The following is a 25423-nucleotide window of genomic DNA, read 5'->3' as shown; positions in this document are numbered from 1 at the left end:
ACCTATCAGTCCAGCAACCAATTCGCCTGGGCACAGATCCAACTCTGATAACGCAGAACAACAGTCTGTTGCGTCATCCCAACCTCCACTCGCTATCCCTGACAGCTTGGATGTTGAAAGGTTGATTCTACAATCTTTGAACCTTTCTGACAATGTGTCCCAAGTACTCTCATAGCTTCATAAAAGCCTTCTACTAGAAGATCTTATTGTTCAAAATGGAAAAGATTCTCATCGTGGTGCACAACAAAGGAAATAGACCCTTTTTCCTGTCCCACAACAAGATTCCTGGACTACTTCTGGCATCTCTCGAAGTCTGGCCTACAAACTTCCTCCATACGAGTACACATTAGCGTAATAGCCGTTTACCACAAAGGTATAGGGAATGCCACAATATCAGCACAACCACTCGTTGCTCACTTCATGAGAGGTTTGCTACAACTTAAGCCTCCATTGCGCCCTCCAGTTCCAAGATGGGACCTTAATATTATTCTAGCACAACTTATGAAGCCTCCTTTCGAGCCCTTACATTCCTGCAAGCTTCGCCATCTCACTTGGAAGGTGATCTTTCTAATAGCCATAACGTCAGCTCGTAGAGTCAGTGAGTTACATGCATTGGCAACACACCCACCTTATATCAGGTTTCTTCACGACCGTGTTGTACTCCGTACTCATCCTAAATTCCTCCCAAAAGTAGTCTCTGATTTTCACTTAAATCAATCCATAACTCTTCCTACCTTTTTTTCCAAGACCTCACTCACAGCCAGGTAAGCAAGCTCTACATTCCTTAGACTGTAAACGTGCTTTTGCCTTTTATTTAGATCCACTGCAGCACATAGGAAGTCCACCCAATTGTTTGTCTCTTTTGATAAAACAAAATTGGGTACTCCGGTAGACAAACAGACTCTATCCACCTGGCTAGTGGAATGCATTTCCTTTTGCTGTCATCAAGCAGGACTTCCTCTCCAAGAACATGTTAAAGCACACTCAGTAAGAGCAATGGCAACATCAGTGGTACACCTGCGTTCCGTACCTCTTGCTGACATCTGCAGAGCTGCCACATGGAGCTCCCTCCATACATTCACATCTCATTATTGTCTTGATAAGGCTGGCAGAAGGGATTCCATCTTTGGCCAGTCGGTCCTGCGTAATTTGTTTCCTATATAATAACCCAACTTCCTTCCTACAACCCAGGGAGATGACCAGGCTGCCCTGATAACCAAAACTACCACAGTTGTTGTGCCTGTTGCACATCGTTAGGTGTTTTGGCCACATGACATTCGGGCATCCTGTAGCTTGCTAATCACCCACATGTGAGGACTACCATCCTGCTTGTCCTGTGAGAAAGCAGAGTTGCTTACAGGACAGCAGGATGTTAGTCCTCACAAAACCCGCCCACCACCCCGTGGATTTGGGTTCGCTTACGTTTTCTTATTTTATTTTTCGCTCGGACTTTTTACTACAAACGAGACTGAATGGGGCTCCATCCTAATCATGTCACCCACATGTGAGGACTAACATCCTGTTGTCCTGTGAGAACACCTGTTACAAGTAAGCAACTCTGCTTTATCGATAGACATCTCTGTCACTGGTTCTCCCTGTGCCTGAAACCTAATCCCAGGTCTGTCAGTGATGAACTATCTGTGACATCCTGGACAAGTCACTTTGGACAACATTTTCAAAAGGTTGCACAGACATTAGCAGCCTAGGTTTAGCCATGGTAAGAGGATGGCCATGGGGGCAGAGATGAAAGTTAGCTGACTGGCATGGATTTTCTCTGGTGGTCAAGTTAATTTGCTTGTGCTGAAAATTTACCCTCTAGACTTTTAACTTTAGACAGCTCTTTAAGAGAGCAGTTCAGGGATTGGCTTTACTTCGGCATCCAGATGTCATTTGAAACATGTAAGTGTGATGCCCTTCTGGGTTGAGTCTTGAACCAAGTACTCGCATGCCTAAGTGGGAAGGTGTTATGATTGGACATGTTTATGTAAATTCAGGTGTGTTTTTTTTAATTTCCTAGTAACAATTTACAACCACTTAGATAGAAAAAAATATTTGTATATTTTGACTTTATAGGTTTTTGAAGATGTTTAAATTCTTGCAAATGTCTTACGAATTCCAACACAACCTCTGCTAAGACCATGCATGGAGATGCATGTAGGTCTGAGTTGCTTAAGAAAAGCAGGAGACAGAATAACTGGGAAGACTGGATGGGCCAGATGGTCTTTCTGCTCCCATTTACTATGTTACTATATTAGATGTTTTGGGAACAGTACAATGCCGCGCCTGAAAGAGGAACGTAGCCAGTATGGTCCCATCAGCTGTAGGGAATGTGTGGTAACTTGTGGCACTCTTGCTGACGTGGCTCCTTCTAGAGGAAGTGTGAAAGAAAAGCTTATGAATGCACTAAAGAATCACTTTGCAGTACAATTTTGAACTGACAACAGGCTGGATATTACAACTTATCATTTACTGTTTAAATACCGCTTACGGAAAATGATATATAGCAGAGCTAGAAAAATCTGATTAATAATTCTGAAACAGAAACATTTCCAAGTGAGGAGAGACTGATTCAGCAAGGAACTTTCACATAGAAGAGAAGACTTAACACTGTTCTCATAGGGGCTTCAAAACTAGTACAGAATCCACATTCACTCCACACTCACTGCTACTTCCAGTCACACAAGGGGATCGGAGAGGGAGTGCCACATTAACCCTGGAGTGAATAACTGAACCCAAGGAGGGAATCTCATCACTGTCCCTTTTCTGAGGCAAAGCTTGCCCTGATGCAGAGTAGGGAGGTAATCTGTAGTTCATGTATGTATCAGGGCAGCTTCTACTCTGCATGTTATTCTCTCTGGGCCTTGCTGTGAACTGGGCCACCATAGAACATTAAAAAGAAATATTTAAAGAGAGGAGGTGTCAGATGCAGCAGCAGTAGCAAAACTACTATTATGTTTACTATTTATAATTTCTAAAGCATTATTAGACATACCTCAGAGGGGTAACTGTGTTAGTGTGGTGTGTCAAAAATCACAAGAGGTGGGTGGCATCTTATAGACTAACCAATTTATTGAGCCATGAACTTTCAAAGACCATAGTAATTGATGGCAGAAAAAGACCCAATGGTCCATCCAGTCTGCCCAGCAAGTTTTTTGTTTTGGTTTTTTTTTGGGTAGTAAGTGCTGCTCCATGCAGGTTACCCCCACCCCAATGCCCCCCTGTCTTCTGTTAAAGGTAGTAACTGGCACTCTATTCAGATTATCCCCTCCCCATTCCTTCTGTTAAGAGTAGTAACTGCCGCTCCATGCAGTTTACCCCCCATGCCTTCTGTTAAGGGTAGTAATTGCTACTCCATGCAGGTTACTCCCATGCCTTCTGTTAAGGGTAGTAATTGCTGCTGCGTGCAGGCTACCCCCATGCCTTCTGTTAAGGGTAGTAATTGCCGCTCCATGCAGGTTACTCCCATGCCTTCTGTCAAGGGTAGTAATTGCCATTTTGTGCAGATTAACCCCATGCCTTCTGTCAAGGGTAGTAGCTGCCACTTCATGCAGGTTACCCCCATGCCTTCTGTTAAGGGTAGTAATTGCCGCTCTATGCATGTTACCCCCATGCCTTCTGTTAAGGGTAGTAATTGACGCTCCATGCAAGTTACTCCCATGCCTTCTGTTATGGGTAGTAACTCCACTTTGTTAAATGCACTACTGTACGGATACACAATAAAAAACCGTTCCTGCTTCATGGAGCTTACAGTCTATTCAAGATAAACATACATGACAAACAAGAGTCTGTGGAAATTATATTTATTGTAGAGAAGTATAGGATTTAAAAGCAGCCTCAAAATGGTGAGTTTTTAGACTGGGTTTGAATATGGCCAGAGATTGGAAATGACGTACCAACTTTGGAAGTATATTCTATGTATTGGTACAGCAAGCTTGAAAGTGTAAAGTTGGGAGTAGATGGTGAAGGAAAAGAGCACATATAAGAGCGACTTGCCCAATGAACAGGGTTCACGAGGAAAAGTGTAAGGAGAGAAGAAAAGATAGGGAATGAGATGCAGAGTGAATCCATTTATAGGCCAGTAAGAGAAGCTTGAGCTGTATGTGGAAGTAGACTGGGAGCCAGTGTAGCAACTTGAGAAGAGGAGTTACGTGGTCATAGCAACGTTAAAGATAAGTCATGAAACTGAATTTTGAATAGATGATGGCAAGAGGCCTGCAAAGATCAAGTTGCAGTAGTCTAAGTGGGAGGTGATACGAGAGTGGATGAATGTTTGATTGTATACCCAGAAAGGAAGGGAAGGACTTTAGCAATGTTGCAGAGGAAAAACTGACACATTTTAGCAGGTAGATTAATGAAAAGCTCTACCCAATATAGGCAAGAAGGGAGATATGTGAAACATATAATCCTGTATAGAACTCCCAACACAGATGTTTATTAATTAACTAATACTTTTGTGCTGAAAACACACCTTTATTTAAATCGAGAAAAAGACCTCAGAATCCGGCAAGCCAAATTTCTAACTGGCCTAAGATCTTATCACTGGTCAAAAAAACCTACAATATCAATCATTTTTTTCATTTGTTTCAAACAATTTTTTTAGAATTTTTTGGTATATTAAAATCATTTTTTTAAGAACATATCTCTTTCATAGGTGCAAATTCCCTTTGTGCTGAATTAAACCACCATGCCGACAGTGGCCAGTGTTTTGCAATAATCGCGGTTTCAAGACGATATATCTTTTGGCAGAATGTGATCCACAAAATTTAGCACACTTAATTACTGCTTCAGAGCAATATTTTCTGAAGATGGAATATCTGTAAAATATCAACAATAAACCTTTTTTTTTTTTTTTTAACATACCTCATGAAAAAGATTAAATATACTCACAAGTTCAAAAACATTCAGCACATTTGTTTTTTTGTATATGGAGCTGCTTGCTCTCTAAATAATTTTCTCAATAAACAACGCCAACACATGCGCACTTGCCCTAAATAGAGCCAGATCTTCACACTTGCTCACTGTAATTCCCATGCGATATGCACTTTTTAATTCAATTCAATTTTAATTCATTCCATCATATTTAGAATTTTTTTTTAAATTATATGTTGTAACATTATGGTGTAAAAACTATTTGAGATTTTTTTTTTTTTTAAATGAGATTGGAATGAATTCAATGCAGAGACAACATGACTGAGTTCAAACTAGCAGTCACATAAATTTGAACAGCATGGAAAAATGTTCTGAAACTCTGAGCCATCTGGGAGTGATGTTCAATTGAATAACGGTTAATGGCTATATTCTCTTCTATATTCTCCCAAGAAAATATCAGTATTTCAAAAATTCAAAACATTTTGAATTGAAATATGACCTTTTCTTGGATTGATGTAAAAATTGAAATAATAGCAATGAAGCTTTGCTACCCAAAAAGAATTCCTAAATCTTTTACAAAACAATGTGCTTGAAAATGCCCTTGTTTAACATGAGAGAAGGTGATAAAGAAAAAGAGAGAATAAAGTTGTCCATAAATACTCATATTTTATGTGCATAAAAACTTGGAATATCCATTATTTCCAATCTTGTATAAGATTGGGAATGGAACTTTTTAATATATGATTTTGATTTAAAACTGATTGAGTTGCATGAAAGATACCCATTCTGTACATCTGTTAAGTCCAAGAGGCTCAAAAGCTTCAGAGCAGCACTTCCCGAAGATGGAACATCCATAAAATGTCAACATCAAATCAACCGTTTTCTTTGATAAAACATGCCTCATGAAAAAGAGAAAGTATGCTCACAGTTCACGAGATTCAGCACATTTTGTTTTTTAGTATATGGAGTTGCTTTCTCTCGCTAAATGATTTTCTCAATGAAAAATGCCATTCCCTGTACGTACCAGGATCAGTCCAGGACACCTGGGTTGTGACTCCGCACCAGTAGATGGAGACAGACTAAAACTTGTGGGCGGAGCATATATGCCCCTGTGCCAGTCACAGCCCCTCAGTCTTACTCTGTCTCCAGTAGGTGGTGCAGGTCCGGTCACAGCCCTGTCGGGCCTGATTCTGGTTGTTAGTCAGGTTCGCTTTTTGGGTTTTATTTTCTATTAGGCCTATTTGGTTTTTTTCTGTAAATTGGGGTTTTTGTTTAATTTGGTTAATTTTAGTCCCGGTTGCCCTGCCTCCCTGGGGAGTTGAGAGGTCCTGAGGGGACTACCCTCCCCAGGTGGAGGCCGCTGCTAGGGTTGAGGACCCGGCTGGACTAGTAGCAGCGTCAGGGGTGACACCGGGGAGCCCGGTTCACTCACCCCTGCAGGACAGAGGGCTTTTTCAGTACCAGGGACAGCGTTTTCTGTAAAAAAAAAAAAAAAAAAAAAGTGTTTGACTTTTGTTTCTGTCGGCTCTCCGTTGCCTGGCGTTGCGCTCCGTCCCGTCCCGCTCGGGGGGGGGGGCGTCGTCGGCAGGGGGGAGGTCGCCGATTTCGCCGCGGTGATTTTTTTCTTTTTCTTCAGCGCCCCTCAGTGTTTTTCGGCGCGTCCTTTGTTTTCCCGCGATTTTCTCGATGCCGCGCGGCTCGCAGTGCAGGGCCTGCGGCTCGGCGCGCACGCGTCTCTCCCGGGACGGCCTTTGCTCGGCCTGTGTCCCGGGAGACGAGGGATCATCGGGGGCACCTCGGGGGACCCGTTCCCGGGTGGCACGATCGCCGTCGAAGGGGGGAGGGGCCCCTGACAGGCCTCCTGGTTCTTTCCCGGTTTCCGCGGGAGTGGCGGCCATTTTGTCCACCGGCCGGGTAGTCTCACGCGAAACGGTGGAGGCCTCGGTTTTGCCCCCTGAGCTCTCCCCGCAGTGGGGTGCGGCGGGGGAGGCCCCCTCGGAGGGGCCCCGGTCCCAGGGGACTTCGGAAATCGATTCTTCGGATTCGGGCGAGCTCTCAGAGGATTTAGCGCTTTGCTGCGCAAGGTGCTCCGATATAGGCGAAGCAAGCGCAGTCGGGGGGACGCCTCGCGCGCTCGGGTCCACCGGTCCCCGCCGAAGAAAAAGCCGGCCAGGAGGACGGCGAAGGTCGCCCAGGCCGCGGGCCGGAGCAAGCGGATTCCGCGAGGGGTGCCGCAGGGCTCGGAGTCCGAAGAATCCGCCGAGGCGGACACGGAGGCCTCTGAGGAACCCCTGCCGGGAGCCGGGAAGGCAGCGTCAGATGGCTCCGCGCAGCTCGCTACGGGGAAAAGAGCACAGGCCGTCGATGGGGATGACCCCAAGGTGGTGCGTTTGTTCCTTAGGGAGGAGCTGTCGCCGCTTATCCCGGCCATTCTCCAGGAGCTGCGGATTGATGCCCCTCCGGTGGTGGTCCGCCAGGAGGCAAATATGGATCCTGTCCTGCTCGGGCTCACAGGGCCGGCGGTTGCTTTTCCTTTTCATTTTTTCGTCCACGGATATCCTCTTCAAGGAATGGGATACTCCGGAGTTGGATTTGAAGGTCAGCAAGGCCATGGACAAGCCTTACCCTTTGCCGGAGGACGCGCTGGAGCTCCTCCGGCTCCCAAAAGTGGATTCGGCGGTGTCCGCTGTCACGAAGAGGTCTAACATCCCGGTCACGGGAGCGACAGCCCTCCGGGATATTCAAGACCGGAAGTTGGAGGTTCAACTCAAAAAGATTTTCGAGGTCTCTGTCCTAGGAGTGCGGGCCGCCATGTGCACGAATTTTGCTATGCGGGCTAGTCTGCGCTGGGCTCAAGTCCTTCAGGCGAATGCAGGTCTCTCTGCAGAGGAAGCTTCTCAAGCAGACAGGTTGGAGGCAGCCATTGCCTATGGGGCCGATGCGCTCCATGATCTGTAGCGCACCTCAGCTCACTCCATGGTGGCAGCGGTGTCGGCGCGTCGTCTTCTTTGGCTGCGCAACTGGGCAGCGGATGGCTCTTCCAAGGCTCACCTCGGGGCATTGCCATTTAAAGGGAAATTGCTATTTGGCAAGGAGTTAGATGATTTGTTGGTTTCCCTGGGTGAGAATCGAGCGTTTAAGCTGCCGGAGGATAGGGCCCGTCCGCGATCTTCCTTCTCAGGCAGAGCCCGGTTCCGGGGGCCCAGGAAGTCCAGACCGCAAAGATCCTCTGGATCCTCATATAGGTCGTCCTCCTCGCGGAACGCTCAGTGGCAGCAGTCCTTTCGGGGCAAGCGTTTTGGCCGGCAAGGAGGGGCTCCGTCGGGTGCGGGGGCCAAGCCTTCACAATGAAGTCCGGCCGGCCCATCCCTCCTCGTGGCCTCGGCACGTTGTCCCAAACGTGGGGGGCGCGTCTCTCCTTCTTTCTCGAGGAATGGGCCAGCATGACGTCGGATCAGTGGGTCCTCGACGTGATAAGACACGGCTACGAGTTAGACCAAGAAAGACGGCTCTTTCCACCCCATTCTGGATCTGAAGGGAGTCATCAGATGCCTTCGGGTTCCTCATTTCAAGATGGAAACCATTCGTTCCGTGATCGTGTCAGTGCGCCCCGGCGAATTCCTGGCGTCCCTAGACCTCACAGAAGCATACCTTCATGTAGGCATCCATCTAGCTTTTCAGCGGTTCCTGCGGTTTTGCATTCTGCGCAGGCACTTCCAGTTCCGGGCGCTCCCGTTCGGCCTAGCGACAGCGCCTCGGACATTCACGAAAGTGATGGTGGTCGTGGCGGCGCAGTTGCGGCGGGAAGGCCTGCTGGTTCACCCTTACCTCGACGATTGGCTAATCCGAGCGAAGTCTCAGAGTCTGTGTCGGCAGGCGGTGACCAGGGGGTTACAGCTCTTGCAGTCCCTGGGCTGGGTGGTCAACTACAACAGAGTCATCTCGAACCTTCTCAGTCCTTGGAGTATCTTGGAGCCCTTTTCGACACGAAGCGAGGCAAGGTGATTCTCTCTCAGGAACGGATATGCAATCTGCAGTCTCAGGTGCTACGTCTTCTGTCGCTACACCGGCCACGAGTCTGCGATTACCTGACGGTTCTGGGGTCTATGGCATCCACTCTGGCGTTAGCCCCTTGGGCGTTCGCTCATCTACGACCGCTGCAGTCCTCATTGCTTTCCCGCTGGAAACCGGTTTCCAAGGATTTTTATCTACCTCTTCCTCTCGAGGGTCAGGCGCGAGCCAGCCTGAGCTGGTGGCGGGATTCCAAGCATCTCTCCTGTGGAGTGTCCATTCTGCTGCCCGACTGGACGGTGGTGACCACGGATGCCAGTCTTTCCGGCTGGGGGGCAGTGTGCCAAGGGAAGTCGGTTCAGGGTCTGTGGTCAGAGTCGCAGACCCGGTGGTCTATCAACCGGCTGGAGACCAGAACGGTCCGTCTGGCGCTGCATGCTTTTCTACCCCTAGTATGCGGACAGGCGGTCCGGGTATTGTCGGACAACGCTACCACCGTGGCTTACATCAATCGCCAGGGCGGGGCAAGAAGTCCTCTAGTGGCGGAGGAGGCGTGGCTCTTGATGCTCTGGGCAGAGCGGCATCTCAGCCATCTCGCTGCGTCCCACATTGCAGGAGTCGACAACGTCCAGGCGGATTTTCTCAGCCGTCACCGTCTGGATCCCGGAGAGTGGGAGCTGGCGGAAGAGGCGTTTCTCTTCATCTGCAAGACTTGGGGAACGCCCCACATGGATCTGATGGCCACGTGGCACAGCGCAAAGGCTCCGAGATTTTACAGTCGACGTCGCGAAAGGGGCGCAGAGGGAGTCGACGCGTTGGTGCTTCCCTGGCCGGCGGATGTGCTTCGGTATGTGTTCCCACCGTGGCCCATGATCGGCAAGATTCTGCGGCGCATAGACTTGCACCCGTCCAACGTGATCATGGTGGCGCCGGAGTGGCCGCGCCGTCCCTGGTTTGCGGACTTAGTCCAGTTGTCGGTGGCCGCCCCCCTTCGCCTTCAGGGGTTCGCGGGGCTTTCTTCGGCAGGGCCCCGTCTGTTTGGAGGATGCGGATCACTTCTGTCTCGCGGCATGGCTTTGAGAGGTACCGGTTGAAAAGAAAAGGCTACTCGGATGCGGTCGTTACTACGTTGCTGAGATCCCGAAAACAGTCTACTTCCCTGGCTTATGTTCGGGTCTGGGTAGTGTTTGAGGAATGGTGCGTGGAGCGGGGTCTGAATCCCACTTCCGCTTCTATTTCTGATATTTTGGCGTTTCTCCAGGCGGGGCTCGCCAAAGGTTTAGCGTGCAATTCCCTTCGGGTCCAAGTGGCGGCGCTTGGGTGCTTGCGAGGTGAGGTCCGGGGAGTCTCTCTGGCTCTCCACCCAGATATCTCCCGCTTTCTTAGGGGGGCTAAGCACCTCCGTCCTCCGTTGCGGCCCCTTGCCCGTCTTGGAACCTCAACTGGGTACTCTCAGCCTTATGCTCAGCGCCGTTTGAGCCCCTGAAACGTTATACGCTCAAGGATCTTACGTTGAAGACCGTATTCCTGGTGGCGATTGCATCAGCCAGTCGTGTTTCAGAATTACAGGCGGCGTTCTGTAGGGAGCCCTTCTTGCGCATCTCCGATTCGGGGGTTTCCTTGCGGACGGTTTCCCTCCTTCCTTCCTAAGGTCGTGTCGTCGTTCCATTTGAATCAGTCGATTGAACTTCCCGCTTTCATGTTTGGGGAGTCTTCGGACCCGAAAACGAAAGACTTGGGAAAACTAGATGTGCGGAGGTCCCTTCTTCGCTATCTAGAGGTTACTAATCCGTATCGGGTGACGGATCATCTGTTTGTGTTGACTTCGGGTCCAAAGAAAGGTGCTGCGGTGTCCCGCACGACAATTGCCCGTTGGCTCAAGGAAGCCATTGGTTCTGCGTATCTTCTGCATGGAAAATCGCCGCCAGTGGGTCTTCGGGCTCATTCGACGCGGTCTCACGCTGCGTCTTGGGCGGAATCTTCTCAGGTGTCGCCTCAAGAGATTTGCAGGGCGGCTACCTGGAAGTCGTTGCATACCTTCTTTAAACATTACCGGTTGGATGTTCAGGCTACTGAAGCTGGGGGTTTTGGAGAGAGGGTACTCCGAGCGGGACTCTCTGCTTCCCACCCTCGGTAAGTTGGCTCTGGTACATCCCAGGTGTCCTGGACTGATCCTGGTACGTACAGGGAAAGGAATATTAGTTTCTTACCTGATAATTTTCGTTCCTGTAGTACCAAGGATCAGTCCAGGATCCCGCCCACAGTGCTGCGCTATAGTAATGGAGAGTCCGCTCTTTATTGTTTCTTTCACTACGCTGACCCTTCTTGAGTTGCTCTCCCGGTTTGGGAGTCTGGTTTCGGTAGGGGTGTTGGATTTCTTTCGTTTCCCTACCAAGTTTGTATGGTTAGTTATGGTTGCCTTTTTGGCTTTTGTCTACTTTGACATTACGTATGACTGAGGGGCTGTGACTGGCACAGGGGCATATATGCTCCGCCCACAAGTTTTAGTCTGTCTCCATCTACTGGTGCGGAGTCACAACCCAGGTGTCCTGGACTGATCCTTGGTACTACAGGAACGAAAATTATCAGGTAAGAAACTAATTTTCCTATGCATATGCACTCGCCCTAAATAGAGCCATACAGAGTCAAAATGACAAGATTTGAACCAATGTGAATTCATTTTAATCTTACACTAAAATTTCATAAATTGTTTTAAACTATAACGTCACAGCATACAATTTAAAAAATGAATTAAAATTGAATAGAATTAAAGAGTGCACATTGCATGCGAATGGAACCGCATGCACCTTTTAAAATCTACCCCAAGTGTGCTGAATTTTGTTAATCACATACTGCCCAAAAGATATAGTGCTTTGAAGCAGCAATTATTGCGAAACGCTGGCCACCATCAGAGTGGTGGTTAAATTCAGCATAAAAGGAATTTGCACCTATGAAAGAGATAATATAGAACAAAAAGAAATTCTAAAAAAATTGTTTGAAAGAAATAAAATAAATGGTTGGTATTGGAGACACTTTAGCAGGTTACAGGCCAAGAGAACTGGGAAGATGAGAACGCCATCCACATAAACCAAAAAAGAAGGAAGAGGCAAAGCAGGTTTGGGGGGTAAAAGAAGTTCCGTCTTGGCTATGTAAAGGTTAAGATGGTAGTGGAACATACAGGTGGCTATGTCAAACAAGCTGAAATTTGGATTGGATTTGTGATGAAAATTCTGGTATAGAGAGAGATTTGGGATTCATCAGCATAAGAGTGGTACCAAAAGCCATGGGGGGAGATCAGAGCACTGAGAAGCGTAGATAGAAAAGCGAAGAGGGCCCAGGATGGTCTTGTGGCACACCAAATGATAGCAGAATAGCAGCAGAGGAAGAACCACCAGAGGATACAGTAAAAATAGGATAGATGAGGTAAAAAGAAAAGCACATGGAGCACAATATAAAGGCCACCCACAGGACCTAAAATTAGGGCAGGGAATATTCTTTACATGGAGCATATTACAGAGGTTTTTCACTAGGACAGACATCAAGGTGGGAAGAGCTCTGCAAACGGAGCTCGTTACAGAGGTAACTCACTTGGACTGATGTCCAGGGAGGGAAGCGTTCTATATACAGGGAGCTCATTAGCGGTCGCTCACTGGGTCTAACTTCAGAGTTGGAAGCATTCTGCACATGAAACTCATTACAGAGGTCACTCACGGAGACTAATGTCAGGATGAGAAGTGTGCTGCACACGGAGCATATTACAGAGATCACTATGTAATGAGATCTCTGTATTCAGGAAGTTTCCTGTGCTAACAGTCCCAGTGAGTGACCACTGTATTGAGGTCTCTGTATAGCGGACATTTCCCACCTTGATGTTGTTCCCTGCGAGCAACCTCTAAAATGAGTTTTCTCTATATAGAGAACATTTCATGCCCTGATGTTAGTCTCAAAGAGCAATTTCTATAATGAGCTCCATGTGCAGATGCTTCCTTTCCTAATGTTAGTCCCCAGAGTGAACCCTATAATGTGCTTTCCGTATACAGAGTGCTTTCCCCACTGATGTTGGATCCAGTGAGTGATCTCTGTCTTGAGTTCTATGTTCAGAACTTGTCTGCCATCACCTCAGTTCCTGTGAGTGACCTCTGTACTGAACTCCATGTGCAGGATGTTTCACGTCCTGATGTCAGTCCCAATGAGTGACGAATGTAATGAGTGCCATGTGCAGAATTCTTCTGTCCTGATGTCAGTCCCAGTGAGCGCCCTCTGTAATGATCTCTCTGTATGCAGGATGCTTCCCGCTCTGATTTTAGTCCCCATGGGTGACCTTTATGATGAGCTCCATATGCAGGACATTTCCCGCCCTAATGTTAGAGCCAATGAGTGTCTCTAATGAGCTCTCAATGTACAGAATGCTTCTCTCCATGACATTACTCCTTGTGAGCAACCTCTTTAATGATCTCCATGTTCAGTATGCTTCCTACCCTGATGTCTGTCCCATTGAATGACCTCTTATACAGAATGCTTCCCTCCATGTAGTTACTACCTGTGAGCAGCCTCTGTAATGATCTCCATGTGCTGGATACTTCTCACTTTGATGTTAGACCCAGTGAGTGGCCTCTCTACTGATCTCCATGTTCAGAATACTTCCCACCTTGACATCAGCTCTTGTGAGCAACCTCTGTATAGAGGATGCTTCAAGCTCTGGTGTTAGTCCCTGTGAGTGACCTTTATAATTAGCTCCATTTGTAGGACACTGCTCGCTCTGTCATTACTGTCGTCTCCTTTCTTCTGCAGTTGATTGTCTACGAGGAGCCTTTCTTTGAAGGAAGAGAAGTGGAGCTGGAAGGTGAGATGTTTAGGTTTGAAGTAACTGGAAACGACGAGCCTGGAGAAGAACAGACAGCGCCATTCACAACGGTGGGGTCTCTGAGAGTTCTGGGAGGCGTGTAGGTATCTCTAAAAATCTGAGATATTCTAAAGAATGCTTTGCTTAAATATTGCCATTATTCATTTGAAACAATATTACTGTTTCTGTTTTGGCAGAATTTCTTTCTCATTTCCATAGAGTGATTTTTCAGTAGGACACAGAATCACTTAGTAATTCTGACTTCCTCTTCATCCAGTCAAACCAAGCCATATGAATGGGTTATGCCCACCAACCAGGAGATGGAGATAGAGAACAACAGGCTGGCTGTCATCACCCCTTATAGGCATCGTGCTCATCTCAGCCTGCCAGTATTCTTTGTCTCCAGCAGATGATAGGCTTGCATCATATGCTGAGTAGTCTTCAGTAATGCCGCATCCCTTCCCTTCCTCGCTGGAGGCCTCTTCTTTGGTTTGGGCTTCCATGTCCAAGGAGTTTATTAAATGCATGAGACTGTTTTTTTTCCCTCAGGCAGATATCCACTCTGGGTTTTTCCTCTCCGCTGGATTTGGCTGGGAAAAAGTTGTAAGAGGAAGCAGGAGCTGGAGGTAGAAGAAGTGGAAGAGTCCTCCTCAGGTTCTGAGGATTCCTTGAATGATTTCCGTAGTTTGCTGGATGCTGTTTTAGATGATGATGTGGAAGAGGGGGCATTTCCTCCAGATGGGGAGGACTCCTCTTCCATAGTTCATCTCTTTCACAGGGAAGAGCTATCCTTTTTTATTAGACAAGTGCTGCAGACCTTAAAGATTGCTGAGGAGAAGGAGAAATCTTCCTCCTCTACGGGGGACCCGATCATGGTAACTATACATTCCCTGTACGTACCCAGATCAGTCCAGACGCCTGGGTTTATGCATCCCTGCCAGCAGATGGAGACAGACAAACTTGACTGACACTGCTCCATAAACCCTAGTGCAACCTGCAGTTCCTCAGTATTTTCTCTGTCTCTAGCAGATGGCACAGGGTGATGAACCTGCAATTCTGCTGTTTTTTTCTTTCATGAGTTTTCTTTGAGCCATCCTCCCTGGGGTTCTTTATTTTTTTCTCATTAGGATTCCTTGTGGGTCATACCCCGTCCGGTAGAGGCAGATGGGCCGGGGGTTGTTACTCCTTTGTGAGCCCGTGGATTTTTTGGTTCCCCTGTTCCTGAGGCTACTTGTTCGTTTTTTGTTTTTTTTTTAATTGAGGTTTTTAGCTCTCAGTGCATTTTTTGGGTAAAGTTTGACAACAAAAAAAAAAAGGCTGATTCAGGCAGACAGCAGCAGAGCTCTGCGGGTGACTTTCCCCTGGTGAGATCAGCTCTGTGGTGAGGGAGGCTCTTTCTTTTGGGGTTTTTCTTCTAGTTTCTTTCCTTTCCATGTGGCGATTCTTTCTTATCCTCCCCCAGCATGACCTGAGGCTCGGCACAGTCGCATCTTAATAGGGCCGGCCTCTGTGCTCCTTGCTCGGAGGACGGGGAGGGCTCCTCCGCCCGCAAAGCAACATCGATGCTCTGACAATTCAGCGGCTATTTTAGGCCGCGGCTCTGTCCAGGATGCTGTTTCTTCCTCCGAGGGCGTGGGAACGGTGGCCATTTTGGATATTTCGGCGGCGGTTCATGCACCATCGGGGAGAGTAAGGGAGGGTCCGCCGCATTTGGCCCTGGCCCGTTTGACTTCGGGGCTAGTCAGGGGGGGCTGGAGGGGGAGGAAATAGCGCGTCTGCCTGGTGCTGCTGCTGGCTCTGACTGGGCTGGGGCAGTAAGAATGTTTTCCCCAGAGTTTTTGTTGCTGCATGAGGCCTTTTTGCCCAGTAAACAGCTTGACTGGGAGTCAATGGTCTTAGTTCTGAGCAGTGCCTGGCTCTGGGTCGGCACTGGGTGTCAGACCCTCATTGCTCTCCACTCAGAGGTTTCAGGCACCTCCTTCGACAGGACAGTCTATCAGAGGGAGCCATGAAGACTCCGGTGATGCTCCCCAGGATTCTGGTGAGGAGCCTGATCCAGGGGTATCGGCAGCTCCAGATTTTCTGGCGACCAGTGATACCTTGCTGGGAGATGATCCAGGGGTTCCTAGTCGTGGTCAGAGGACACAAAGGAAGTCCGCCTGTTCCGAAGGGAGGAACTGGATCTGTTGCTACCTTTAGCTTCTCAGGTGTTGGGTGTTAAGATACCCCAAAGTGACCCGGATTTAGAAGGGGTGGATCCCGTTCTGGATGGAGTATGAGGTCCCCTGGCTTCCTTCCTGTACCATAAGTCGGTTAGGAAGTTGGAAGCGGAGTGGGAGATACCTGATGCCTCTCTAAAAGTGGGTAGGACCTTGGGGAAGCTCTATCCATTTCCAAAGGAGGACTTTGAGTGTTTTGTCCTCCCTAGGGTTGATGCGGCAGTGTCCGCAGTTACTAAACGGACCACTATGCCCGTCGTGGGTTCTGCGGCGTTGAAAGATATGCAAGACTGCAAGTTGGAGGTACACCTCAAGCGGATTTTTGAGGTCTCCGCGTTGGGTTTGCATGCGGCGATTTGTTCAAGCTTCATGCAGCGTGCTTGTCTCTGTTGGGTGCAGCAGGACCTCCTTCCGAAGTCGGGAGAACAAGCGGACAGTGCTGAGCAAATAGAGGTGAGGGTTGTGTTTGGAGCAGATACCCTCTATGATTTGGTGCGTATGTCCTCTAGAGCTATGGCTTCAGCTGTCGCGTAATTGATCAGCGAATGTCTCCTCCAAAATGCAGTTAGGTTTTTTGTCGTTCAAGGGTCATCTGTTGGTCGGGGAAGACCTCGAGCAGCTGATTCAGTCGCTTGAGGAGAATAAGCCACTACGTTTACCAGAGGATAAGCCTAAGGCGAAAAGGGTTTTTCAGACCCATTCTAGATTCCATTCCAATGGAAGATCCAGGCTAGCACGGGCCACCCCTGGCTCTGAGGTCATTCTCCCCTAGGAGGCATTCTTGTGGACAGTCCTTTCGAGGGACTCGCAGGCCGTTTCGGGGTGCTGGAGGAGGATCTGCAGCCAGTGGCAAGACTTCACAATGAGCAAGGCCAGCCCACTCCTTCATTCCTATTATAGGAGGTTGCTTGATTCAGTTTTACGACGAGTGGGCTAAGATCACGAAGGATCACGCCGGTTGTTGCAGTAGCGAGTTCCCAGAGTGTGGGATTATTTGCAAGTTCTGGGTTCCATGACTTCAACCTTGGAGTTAGTTCCCTGGGCATTTTTCCATATGAGGCCATTGCAGAGGGTGCTTCTGGCGCATTGGAAACCAATCTCAGAGGAGTTTCACTTGCCGCTGCCTCTAGAGGGGGCGGCCAGGGAGAGTCTATCTTAGTGGCTTCAGTCTCCCAATCTCTTGCGTGGGATGGACCTCGAGGTCCCAGACTGGGTGGTAGTGACGACCGACGCCAGCCTATCGGGCTGGGGGGCGGTTTGTCAACGCCATTCAGTCCAGGGAATTTGGTCTGTGAAAGAGTCTGCATGGTCTATCAACCGGTTGGAGACCAGAGCGGTGCGGCTTGCCTTGAGGGAGCTCTTACTGTTAGTGAAAGGTTGCTTGGTTCAGATCCTGTCAGAAAATGCGACGGCAGTGGCATATATCAATCGGCAGGGCCAGAACCAAGAGTCGGGCGGTAGCTCGAGAGGCACAAGTCTTGATTCATTGGGCGGAATCCCATCTAGAGCAGATAGCAGCGTCTCACATAGCAGGCGTCGAAAATGTCCAAGCAGATTTTCTAAGTCACACTCTGTTAGATCCAGGTGAGTGGGAATTGGGGGAAGCCGCAATGCAGCTGATCCAGAGATGTTGCCTCAGGTGGATTTGATGGCGACTCTTCAGAATGCCAAAGCGTTTCGATTCTTCAGTCGAAGGCAGCACCAAGGAGCCGAAGGCATCGACGCTCTTGTTCTGCCTTGGCCTTAGGGGGTTCTAATTTATGTGTTCCCTTATTGGCTGCTGGTGGGCAGGGTGTTGCGTCGCATAGAGAGACATCACGGGGAAGTGATTTTGGTTGCTCCGGAGTGGCCACAGCATCCGTGGTTTGCAGATCTCATCAACATGGACTGACGGCCCGATTTGTTTTGGACAAATTCTTCGACCGAGCCCCAAATTTTCCGACCAGGCCAATCACTATTGTCTAGCGGCTTGGCTTTTGAGAGGCGGAATTTGAAGAGTAAAGGATATCTGGATTCTGTCGTCACCACCTTGTTGCAAGCCAGGAGGCAGTCTACTAATCTGGCTTACGTTAGAGTCTGGCAAGTGTTCAAGACCTGGTGTACTGCTCATGGTGTCCATGCCCTCCTGTCCTCCATTCCCGATATTTTGTCCTTTCTGCAGGAGGGTTTCGCTAAGGGTCTATCGCTGAGTTCCCTTAGAGTTCAGGTGGCGGCCTTGGGCTGCCTTCGTGGCAAAGTTGGGGATTCCGCTATTTTGGCTCATCCAGATGTGGTCAAGTTCCTCAGGGGAACGAGGAATTTGCGGCCTCCAGTTAGGAGAGTGTGCCCATCCTGGAACCCTAATCTCATCTTGCAAGGTCTATGTACGGCGCCGTTCGAGCCTTTGTGGAGAGCGACACTGAAGGACTTGACTCTCAAAGTGATTTTCCTCGTAGCGATATGCTTGGCTAAGTGGATTTCGGAATTGCAAACTTTGTCCTGTCGGGATCCCTTCCTTCAAATTTCAGACTCAGGAGTCTCATTAAGGACTCTTGAGTCCTTTTTGCCTAAAGTCGTTTCCATGTTTCATGTGAACCAGTCGGTGGAGCGCAAGCATTTAGATGTTCGATGAACTCTTTTGCGCTGTCTTGAGGTGATTAATGATTTCAGGAGATCCGATCACCTTTTTGTTTTGTAGAGTGGCGCGAACCGAGGTTTTAAAGCTTCAAAGGCTACTATTGCACATTGGTTGAAGGGAAGCTATTGGTTCCACTTACATTACTGCCAGTCGGGATGTTCTGGAGGGCTTACGTGCTCATTCTATGCGGTCTCAGGTGGCCTCCTGGGCAGAGGCACAACTGGTGTCTTCTCAAGAGATTTGCAGAGCAGCAACTTGGAAAACGTTGCATACTTTTGCGTGGCACTATCATCTGGATTTGGTAGATTCTGGGTCTCCTTCTTTTGACGAAAGCGTTCTGCGAGCGGACTCTCCATGTCCCACCCTAGATAGGGGGCTTTGGTACATCCCAGGCATCCAGACTGATCCGGGTTTGTACAGGGAAAGGAAAATTGGTTCTTACCTGCTAATTTTCGTTCCTGTAGTACCACAGATCAGTCTCACCCGTTTCCTGGAGGTGGAGAGTCGCCCACTCAGCTGTAGTATTCCCTTATGTGTACAGATTTGTGGCCGAATGTTTAGAGTTTTGCACTTTTTTACTTCATTGGTTTTGGCATTGAAAGCTTTTTGCTTGGGTACAGAGGAACTGCAGGTGGCACTAGGGTTTATGTAGCAGTGTCAGTCAAGTTTTTCTCTGTCTCCATCTAATGGCAGGGATGCATAAACCCAGGCGCCTGGACTGATCCGTTGTACTACAAAAACGAAAATTAGCAGGTAAGAACCAATTTTCCTTAAGCCTGCTATATCTTTACCCCTGCACAAGTCTGTTAAAAATTTTATTGGTATGAAATCGGTCTCTCCTGAAGCAAATTTTAAAGAGGGTTGCTTGTGGTTCAAGTTGGATATCTTGGTGGCATAGGAAAGGGAGAAAAGTTTAAATTCCCTCAAGTGGATGCCCTGGTGTGTTCGATCACCTAACAGACCACTGTTCCTATGGAGGGAGGTGCAGCGTTGAAAGGTGTGCGAGATAGGAAGATTGAGTCTGTACTCAAATGAGTTTGAGGCAACTAGTATGGCTCTTCATATAGCGTCTTGTAGCTGTATCATAGCCAGATCTGCTCTGCGACTGACCCAGCATATTCAGGGAGATGGCTCTGATTCAGGTGCAGCTAGTGAGGATGAGTCTTCTCAGTTGGAGCCAGGAGCGCCCTTTCTGGGTGAAGTCTCCTTTGATTCTGTGTGTACAACAAAGCAAGATGTATGTCTCAATAATAGCAGTCAGGAAGTTGCTGTGGTTGTGTAATTGGTCTGCAGATTCTATTTCTGTGTCTAATTTGACTAAGCTCCTGTTTAAAAGGGGGTCTCTTGTTTAGTGAGGATCTTGAAAAGATGACTAAGGTCCGGAGTGACTCAAAGTTCCTAGAGACAGACCTAGGAATGTGTCACATTCCTCTCAGGTGTGCAGTAGGTTTTGTGATTTGATTTGTCTTGGTTCAGCATTGGCCAAGAATGCACTGCTATGCATATTTTCTACTCTGCCATTAGTGGGGAAAGTCATTCAGAAAGTTGCTTCTCACCAGCATCTGGGGATTGTAGTAGCTCCAGACTGGCTGAGGCATCCTTGATACGCAAATCTTGTCTGGTTGTTAGACGGAAATCTGTGACACTTCTCCTGGCATAACGTCCGACTGTTGCAAGGATCCAGATCGATTTTGTCTTACGGCTTGGACCTTCAGAGGACTCGCTTGATTAAAAATGAATATTCTTCGGCCATGTTAGACACCTTATTAAAGGCTATGAAAGCATCTACCTCCTTAGCCTACATGCAGATCTGGAGAACCTTTGAGCACTGGTATTCGGTGCATCAGGTGATTCCTAGGCAGGCAACGGTGGCTTGTGTTCTCAACTTTTTGCAAAATTGTTTGGCTAAGGATTATAGCTCTCAATTTTCTTAAGATGGCAGTTTTAGCATGTTTCTCGGACTGAGTTTTCATAAGGCCATTTATCTTCTTATCCAGATGTGTCTCGTTTCTTGCAAGGAGTAAAGCACAGTTAGGCCTCCATTAAGTTATCCTGTTCCTTCCTAGTATTTGAATTTGGTGGTGTACTTTCTGGTGGGGGGGACACACAATGTGAGCCTCTTAAGACTCTCTTCCTGAAGTTATTGACCTGAAAGGAGGTGTTCCTGGTGGCAGTCTGTTCGGCCAGAAGAATCTCAGCGTTGGATGTGCTTTCTTGTAGAGAACTTTTTTTTGTTCTGTCAGCTGATATGGTCAAGCTTTGTACAGTGCCTTCCTTTCTTCTAAAGATGTGTCAGCCTTTCATGTGAATCAGGCCGTTTATCTGCCTTCTTTTTCTAGGCAAAAGGAGGGAAAGGATTTTGAGATGCTTGAGGAGAGTTATTTAACAGTATTTGAAGCTTACAAACAATTTTCATACCTCCAATTATTTGTTTGTTTTGTTCAGTGACGCTCAAAAAGGAGAAGCTGCCACTAAGGCTTTCATTGCACGCTGGATCAAAGAGTTTATCATGGCAGCTTATGTGGATCGAGGTAAGTCTTTACCTAAACAGGTAAAAATGCATACCGCTAGGGCGCAAGTGGCTTCGTGGGCAGAATTGCATTTGGTGTCTCTGCAGGTCTGTAAGGCAGCAACTTGGTCTTCTTTTCATTCCTTCTTGATGCATTATCATCTGAGCACTTGCCAGGTACTTATAGCCTGGATTGGCCTCTGTTGGAAACAGGATGCTGGGCTTGATGGACCCTTGGTCTGACCCAGTATGGCATGTTCTTATGGAAGTTTGAGCTAGAGAGGAGTCCACTGCAGAGGTGCTGATAATGAGATTGGCAGGATCCCACCCATTTCAAGATTAGTTTAGATATATCCTAATTGTCTGGACTGGTCTGATTGGATGAAGAGGAAAGTGAAATTTATTCTTAACCTGATAATTTCCTTTTCTTGAATCCAGTCAGACCAGTCCAGAATCCGCCCAATTGTTTACTCTGCCAACTGTGTAGGATTCTGTACGGACAGTTCTCCTAGGAAGCACTAAGATGAATCTGTGTCTATATATTGTTGGGGTTTTTTTTGTTTATTCTTTCCTTCTTATTCTGGGTTGGAAGGGGTTCTAAATTATTATGAGTTAGTTTGTTACAGGTAATACTGGTAGGCTGAGATGAGCAGGATGCCTATAAGAGGTGATGTCATTGAGCTAGTTGTTCTCTATCTCCATCTGCTGGTCAATGGGAATAACGCATTTGTCTGGACTGGTCTGATTGGATTCAAGGAAAGGAAATAATAAGATAAGATTAAATTTCACCTTGTTTTCCTTCATTAAAACCTTAGTAAATAGAATGCAACTTCGCAGGCTGGGGCAGTGCTATTTGCACTGGACTCCACAGTTTACTGTATCAGTGGAGAACATTTTTCTGTCAGTATTCACTCTGTCAGTCCAGCTGAACCTTCTGGGTAGGGCTCCCAAACAAGTTCCTGGCCTATGGTTTCACAGTGCTGAGAGGAGTCACTTTTTATGCAGGCTTCTGGCTTTAAGAACAGCAGGTTTAGACCCTGCACACATGATCCTTTGGTTAAACCACCAGCCTTAATCTAATGAAGCATTCTCTTCTTAATGCTCAGCGTCCTGTCCTTGGGTTGCTTGCTATAACTAGGTCACCCTCACTGGTTTACAACTGTGCAGGTATTATTAGTGAAGCCGTAAACCATTCTCCTGGCACAGGTTGAAATTCTTTGCCCCTCAAAACTACAGCAAACATAGCATCTGCACAGTGTGATTTGAAAGAAAGCTCTGTGCCTGCTCTGAGTACTGTGCAGTAGTAGTTATACATGACAAGTGTTGCTTGGTCTTTGCTTTCATGTCTTTTAAACTTGATATCCTCTTGTCTTCCTGTATCCTTGGGAACTGCTGTGTTAGCAGGAGTCCCAAATTAGTTCCCACTCTGACATCTGATTGATTGGTTTATGCAGTGCTTGTGATGTCGTTTGTGACCTCATGACTAACCTGACCCAATGGAATCTGTGTGAGATACTTTGAGGCTGATGTAATAAGATCTGCGGCAAAACAAGCGCTAGTTATGAGCGTGGATTTTGATCACCGTGAGCGGCTGAAGATACTGCTTCCAAGAGATGTAAAAAACATAAGTTATGCAAATGATTTGTGCGCAGAAATCCACACACATACGGAAAAATGCGCTTACCTAAGCACCTTAAGGGCCTATGTAATAAGCAGCTGCATCCGCGCTCAAAACCTGTGCCGATAATCCACGCATAAAAGCAAGTGAGCAAATGGGTCTCCCTATTAAGTGAAAGTATGACCCTGGAAAGTATTTTTAATATGTCAAATAACTGTGCTGCAGAAAACATGGCAAATATTTTCATGGATGCTAATTCACACTGTCATAGCAGCGAGATAGGTGCTCAGTTAGGCACCTATCTGCATGCTCGGGTGCCGACATAGGCACTCAGCCAGGAGCAAATATGGATGCTCTGGTGCCCAGAAAGGCGCTAGGCAAATGTTGCCACTCAGGCGCTGAGCTAGGCGCTTAGTTGGTTGTGAAACTATACGATCAGGCTCCCAGAAAGGCGCCTAGCTAATCTTGCTGCTCAGGCACTGAGCTCGGCTCTTATTTGGTCGCAAATCTATACGATTGGCCGCCCAGAAAAGCACCTAGGTAATTACCAATATCGCCACTCAGGTGCAAGCTAGGCACTCTTCTGACCGTGCATCTGGCCGCTCGGGCGCTGAGCTAGGCGCTCAGCTGGTCGCAAATCTGGCCGCTCGGATGTCGAGAAAAGCGCCTAGGGAAGCACCTACCTAAGCTGGCCGTTCTGACGCCCAGAAAGCGTCTGGCTAAGGCGCTCAGCTGGTGGCTTTCAGGATGCTCTGATGCCAACATAGGCCCCTCGAGTCGGTGCTGACACACAACTCATGCCCTGACCATAGTAGTAAAAAACCTGCATTAAAAAACCCACACTAGCATTAGCCCGGCTCCCTGCATTGCCTCCTTTGCATGCCGTTAGCATGCATTTGCACAGGAAAATCCATGGGTCTGAAAGCGCATTTGTATGCACTTTTTTCCCGTGCACAAAACCCTTATTACATCCCTGTATAGGGCTTTGCACGGGAAAATATGCGTATGGGCGCGCACAAACCCGTGGCAGCTTCAGCGCACCTTATTACATTGGCCCCTTTGTGAGGTATTGGCTCTGAAGGAATGCAGAAAAGTCATAATACGTTGCATATTAGCAATGGAGTACTGCACAGTACAGAGAGGATAAGAATACTATACAGAGGAGCAAAGGAAATGCATTTTAAAGTAGTCTCCCGAAGCTAAATGATGTAAATGTGTTTGTGGAGTCTGGGATAGGTGGATTTCCCATCTTTAATTTGTCTTTTTGCATTTCTAGCTGGGTTGCTTACGAGAAGCCAGGCTTTGAGGGTTACCAGTATCTGCTGGAGGAAGGCGATTACCAGGAGTGGAGAGACTGGGGCGGCTACAACAAGCAGCTGCAGTCTCTGCGACCTCTTCTAACTGTGAGTCCTCGTAGCTGCCGCTCTCTGCTTGCTTCTTCATATAGAATTGATGCCTTTGCTGGCAGTCTCAGTAGAGAAGCACAGGCAGGGAGAGTGAATTATTGATTTCTGCAGAAGCATGGTTGGGGCACACTGACAGGGCAGTGTGAGGATCTGCGACGTGGCTGACTGTGTATATGAAGCTTGTATTACTGCTGCCTGTACTGTACCTGGTCTGTCATGTGATTGTGTGTGTTTGTATGTGTGCAGCTTGCAATGCTTGCTGCCCACACTGTACCATGGTAGGGCACTGTGTGTATGAATATGGAGGGGGGGGGGGTTGCGCTGCTGCTGCCCATTCTGTACCTGTTCTGTGGTGGGGCAGTGTGTGTTATGGTAACTGCTGCTGTCTGTCTTCTTTAGTGGGGCCATGTGTGTTTGAGGGACGCTGCCACAGTCCATGCTGTACCTATTCTGTAACTACATGGAGGACTTTGGTTGTCAGTGATGTCAATCCAGCACTAAATTCACTAGAAAAATCTATTTTATAGAAAAACTCCAAGGAGGGTTGCTGGATTGTATTAAAAAATATTTAAAACATAAGTAATTCTTATTAATAATTGTGCTTCCACCAGAGATGATTGAGCTGATGTCTGTTGAATGATCTCGTTTGGTTTTAGTTTATTGGCACAGTGCTATGATCAAAAAAGCACTGGTTTAATAATTAATTTTATTTATAATCCGCTTTTTGCGACTGGTCATCCACTTCAAAACGGATTATATTCAGATGAAGTAGATAGACTGTAAGCTCTCTGAGGATGGGACCTAAGTTTGTGCCCAAGGCAATGAAAAGGAAAAGTGACTTGCCCAAGTTCACAAGGAGAGTTAGCAGTATTTGAACCCCAGCTTCCCCGCAGCCTGCGCTCTAACCACTAGGCATCTACTCTACTCCATTTCAAGTCCATCTTTACAGAAGCCTGCCTTAGATCAGAATCGCTGCGCCCTGCTTCCAGCATCAAAACGAGGGAGAGTGTTGGGAAAGCTCTGTCCCTCCTTCAGCAGAGGCACTCACATTCATGGTTAAATTCACATGGAAAACAATAGGAGGGGCTTGCACATTGAACACTGACTCAGTTTTAAGAATTCAGAAAAGTCCTGTGCTGTTATTTACGCCTTTTTATTAGGTACAATTATTTTGAGTAAGATTTTACCTATCAGCACAGGCAAACATTTTTTGTTTCAAAATTGTGCAGGTGAAATAATTTGGTGACATATATTCTGCCGGTTTTCTTTTGTCCTGTTTTTTAATGCTTTGTCATTTTAAGGAAGGATTCTTTTATTGTAAGAACCTTCTA

At 47.5% G+C, this 25423-nt stretch overlaps 1 protein-coding gene across 4 annotated transcripts in view; it reads left to right on the top strand.

Moving 5' to 3' along the window:
• Window positions 1–25423, top strand: part of CRYBG1 (crystallin beta-gamma domain containing 1) — a 479364-nt gene that overhangs the window by 333569 nt on the left and 120372 nt on the right. For all 4 annotated transcript variants that reach the window (XM_029595327.1, XM_029595329.1, XM_029595328.1 and 1 more), the window contains 2 exons: window positions 13672–13823; window positions 23963–24089. In XM_029595327.1, coding sequence (XP_029451187.1) covers window positions 13672–13823; window positions 23963–24089 — 279 coding nt within the window. The remainder of the gene's footprint in view (window positions 1–13671; window positions 13824–23962; window positions 24090–25423) is intronic.

This window comes from Rhinatrema bivittatum, chromosome 3 (genome assembly GCF_901001135.1).
Source record: "Rhinatrema bivittatum chromosome 3, aRhiBiv1.1, whole genome shotgun sequence".
Taxonomy (NCBI): domain Eukaryota; kingdom Metazoa; phylum Chordata; class Amphibia; order Gymnophiona; family Rhinatrematidae; genus Rhinatrema; species Rhinatrema bivittatum.
The sequence above is the reverse complement of the archived record's forward strand: the minus strand, read 5'-3'. Positions and strand labels throughout refer to the sequence as shown.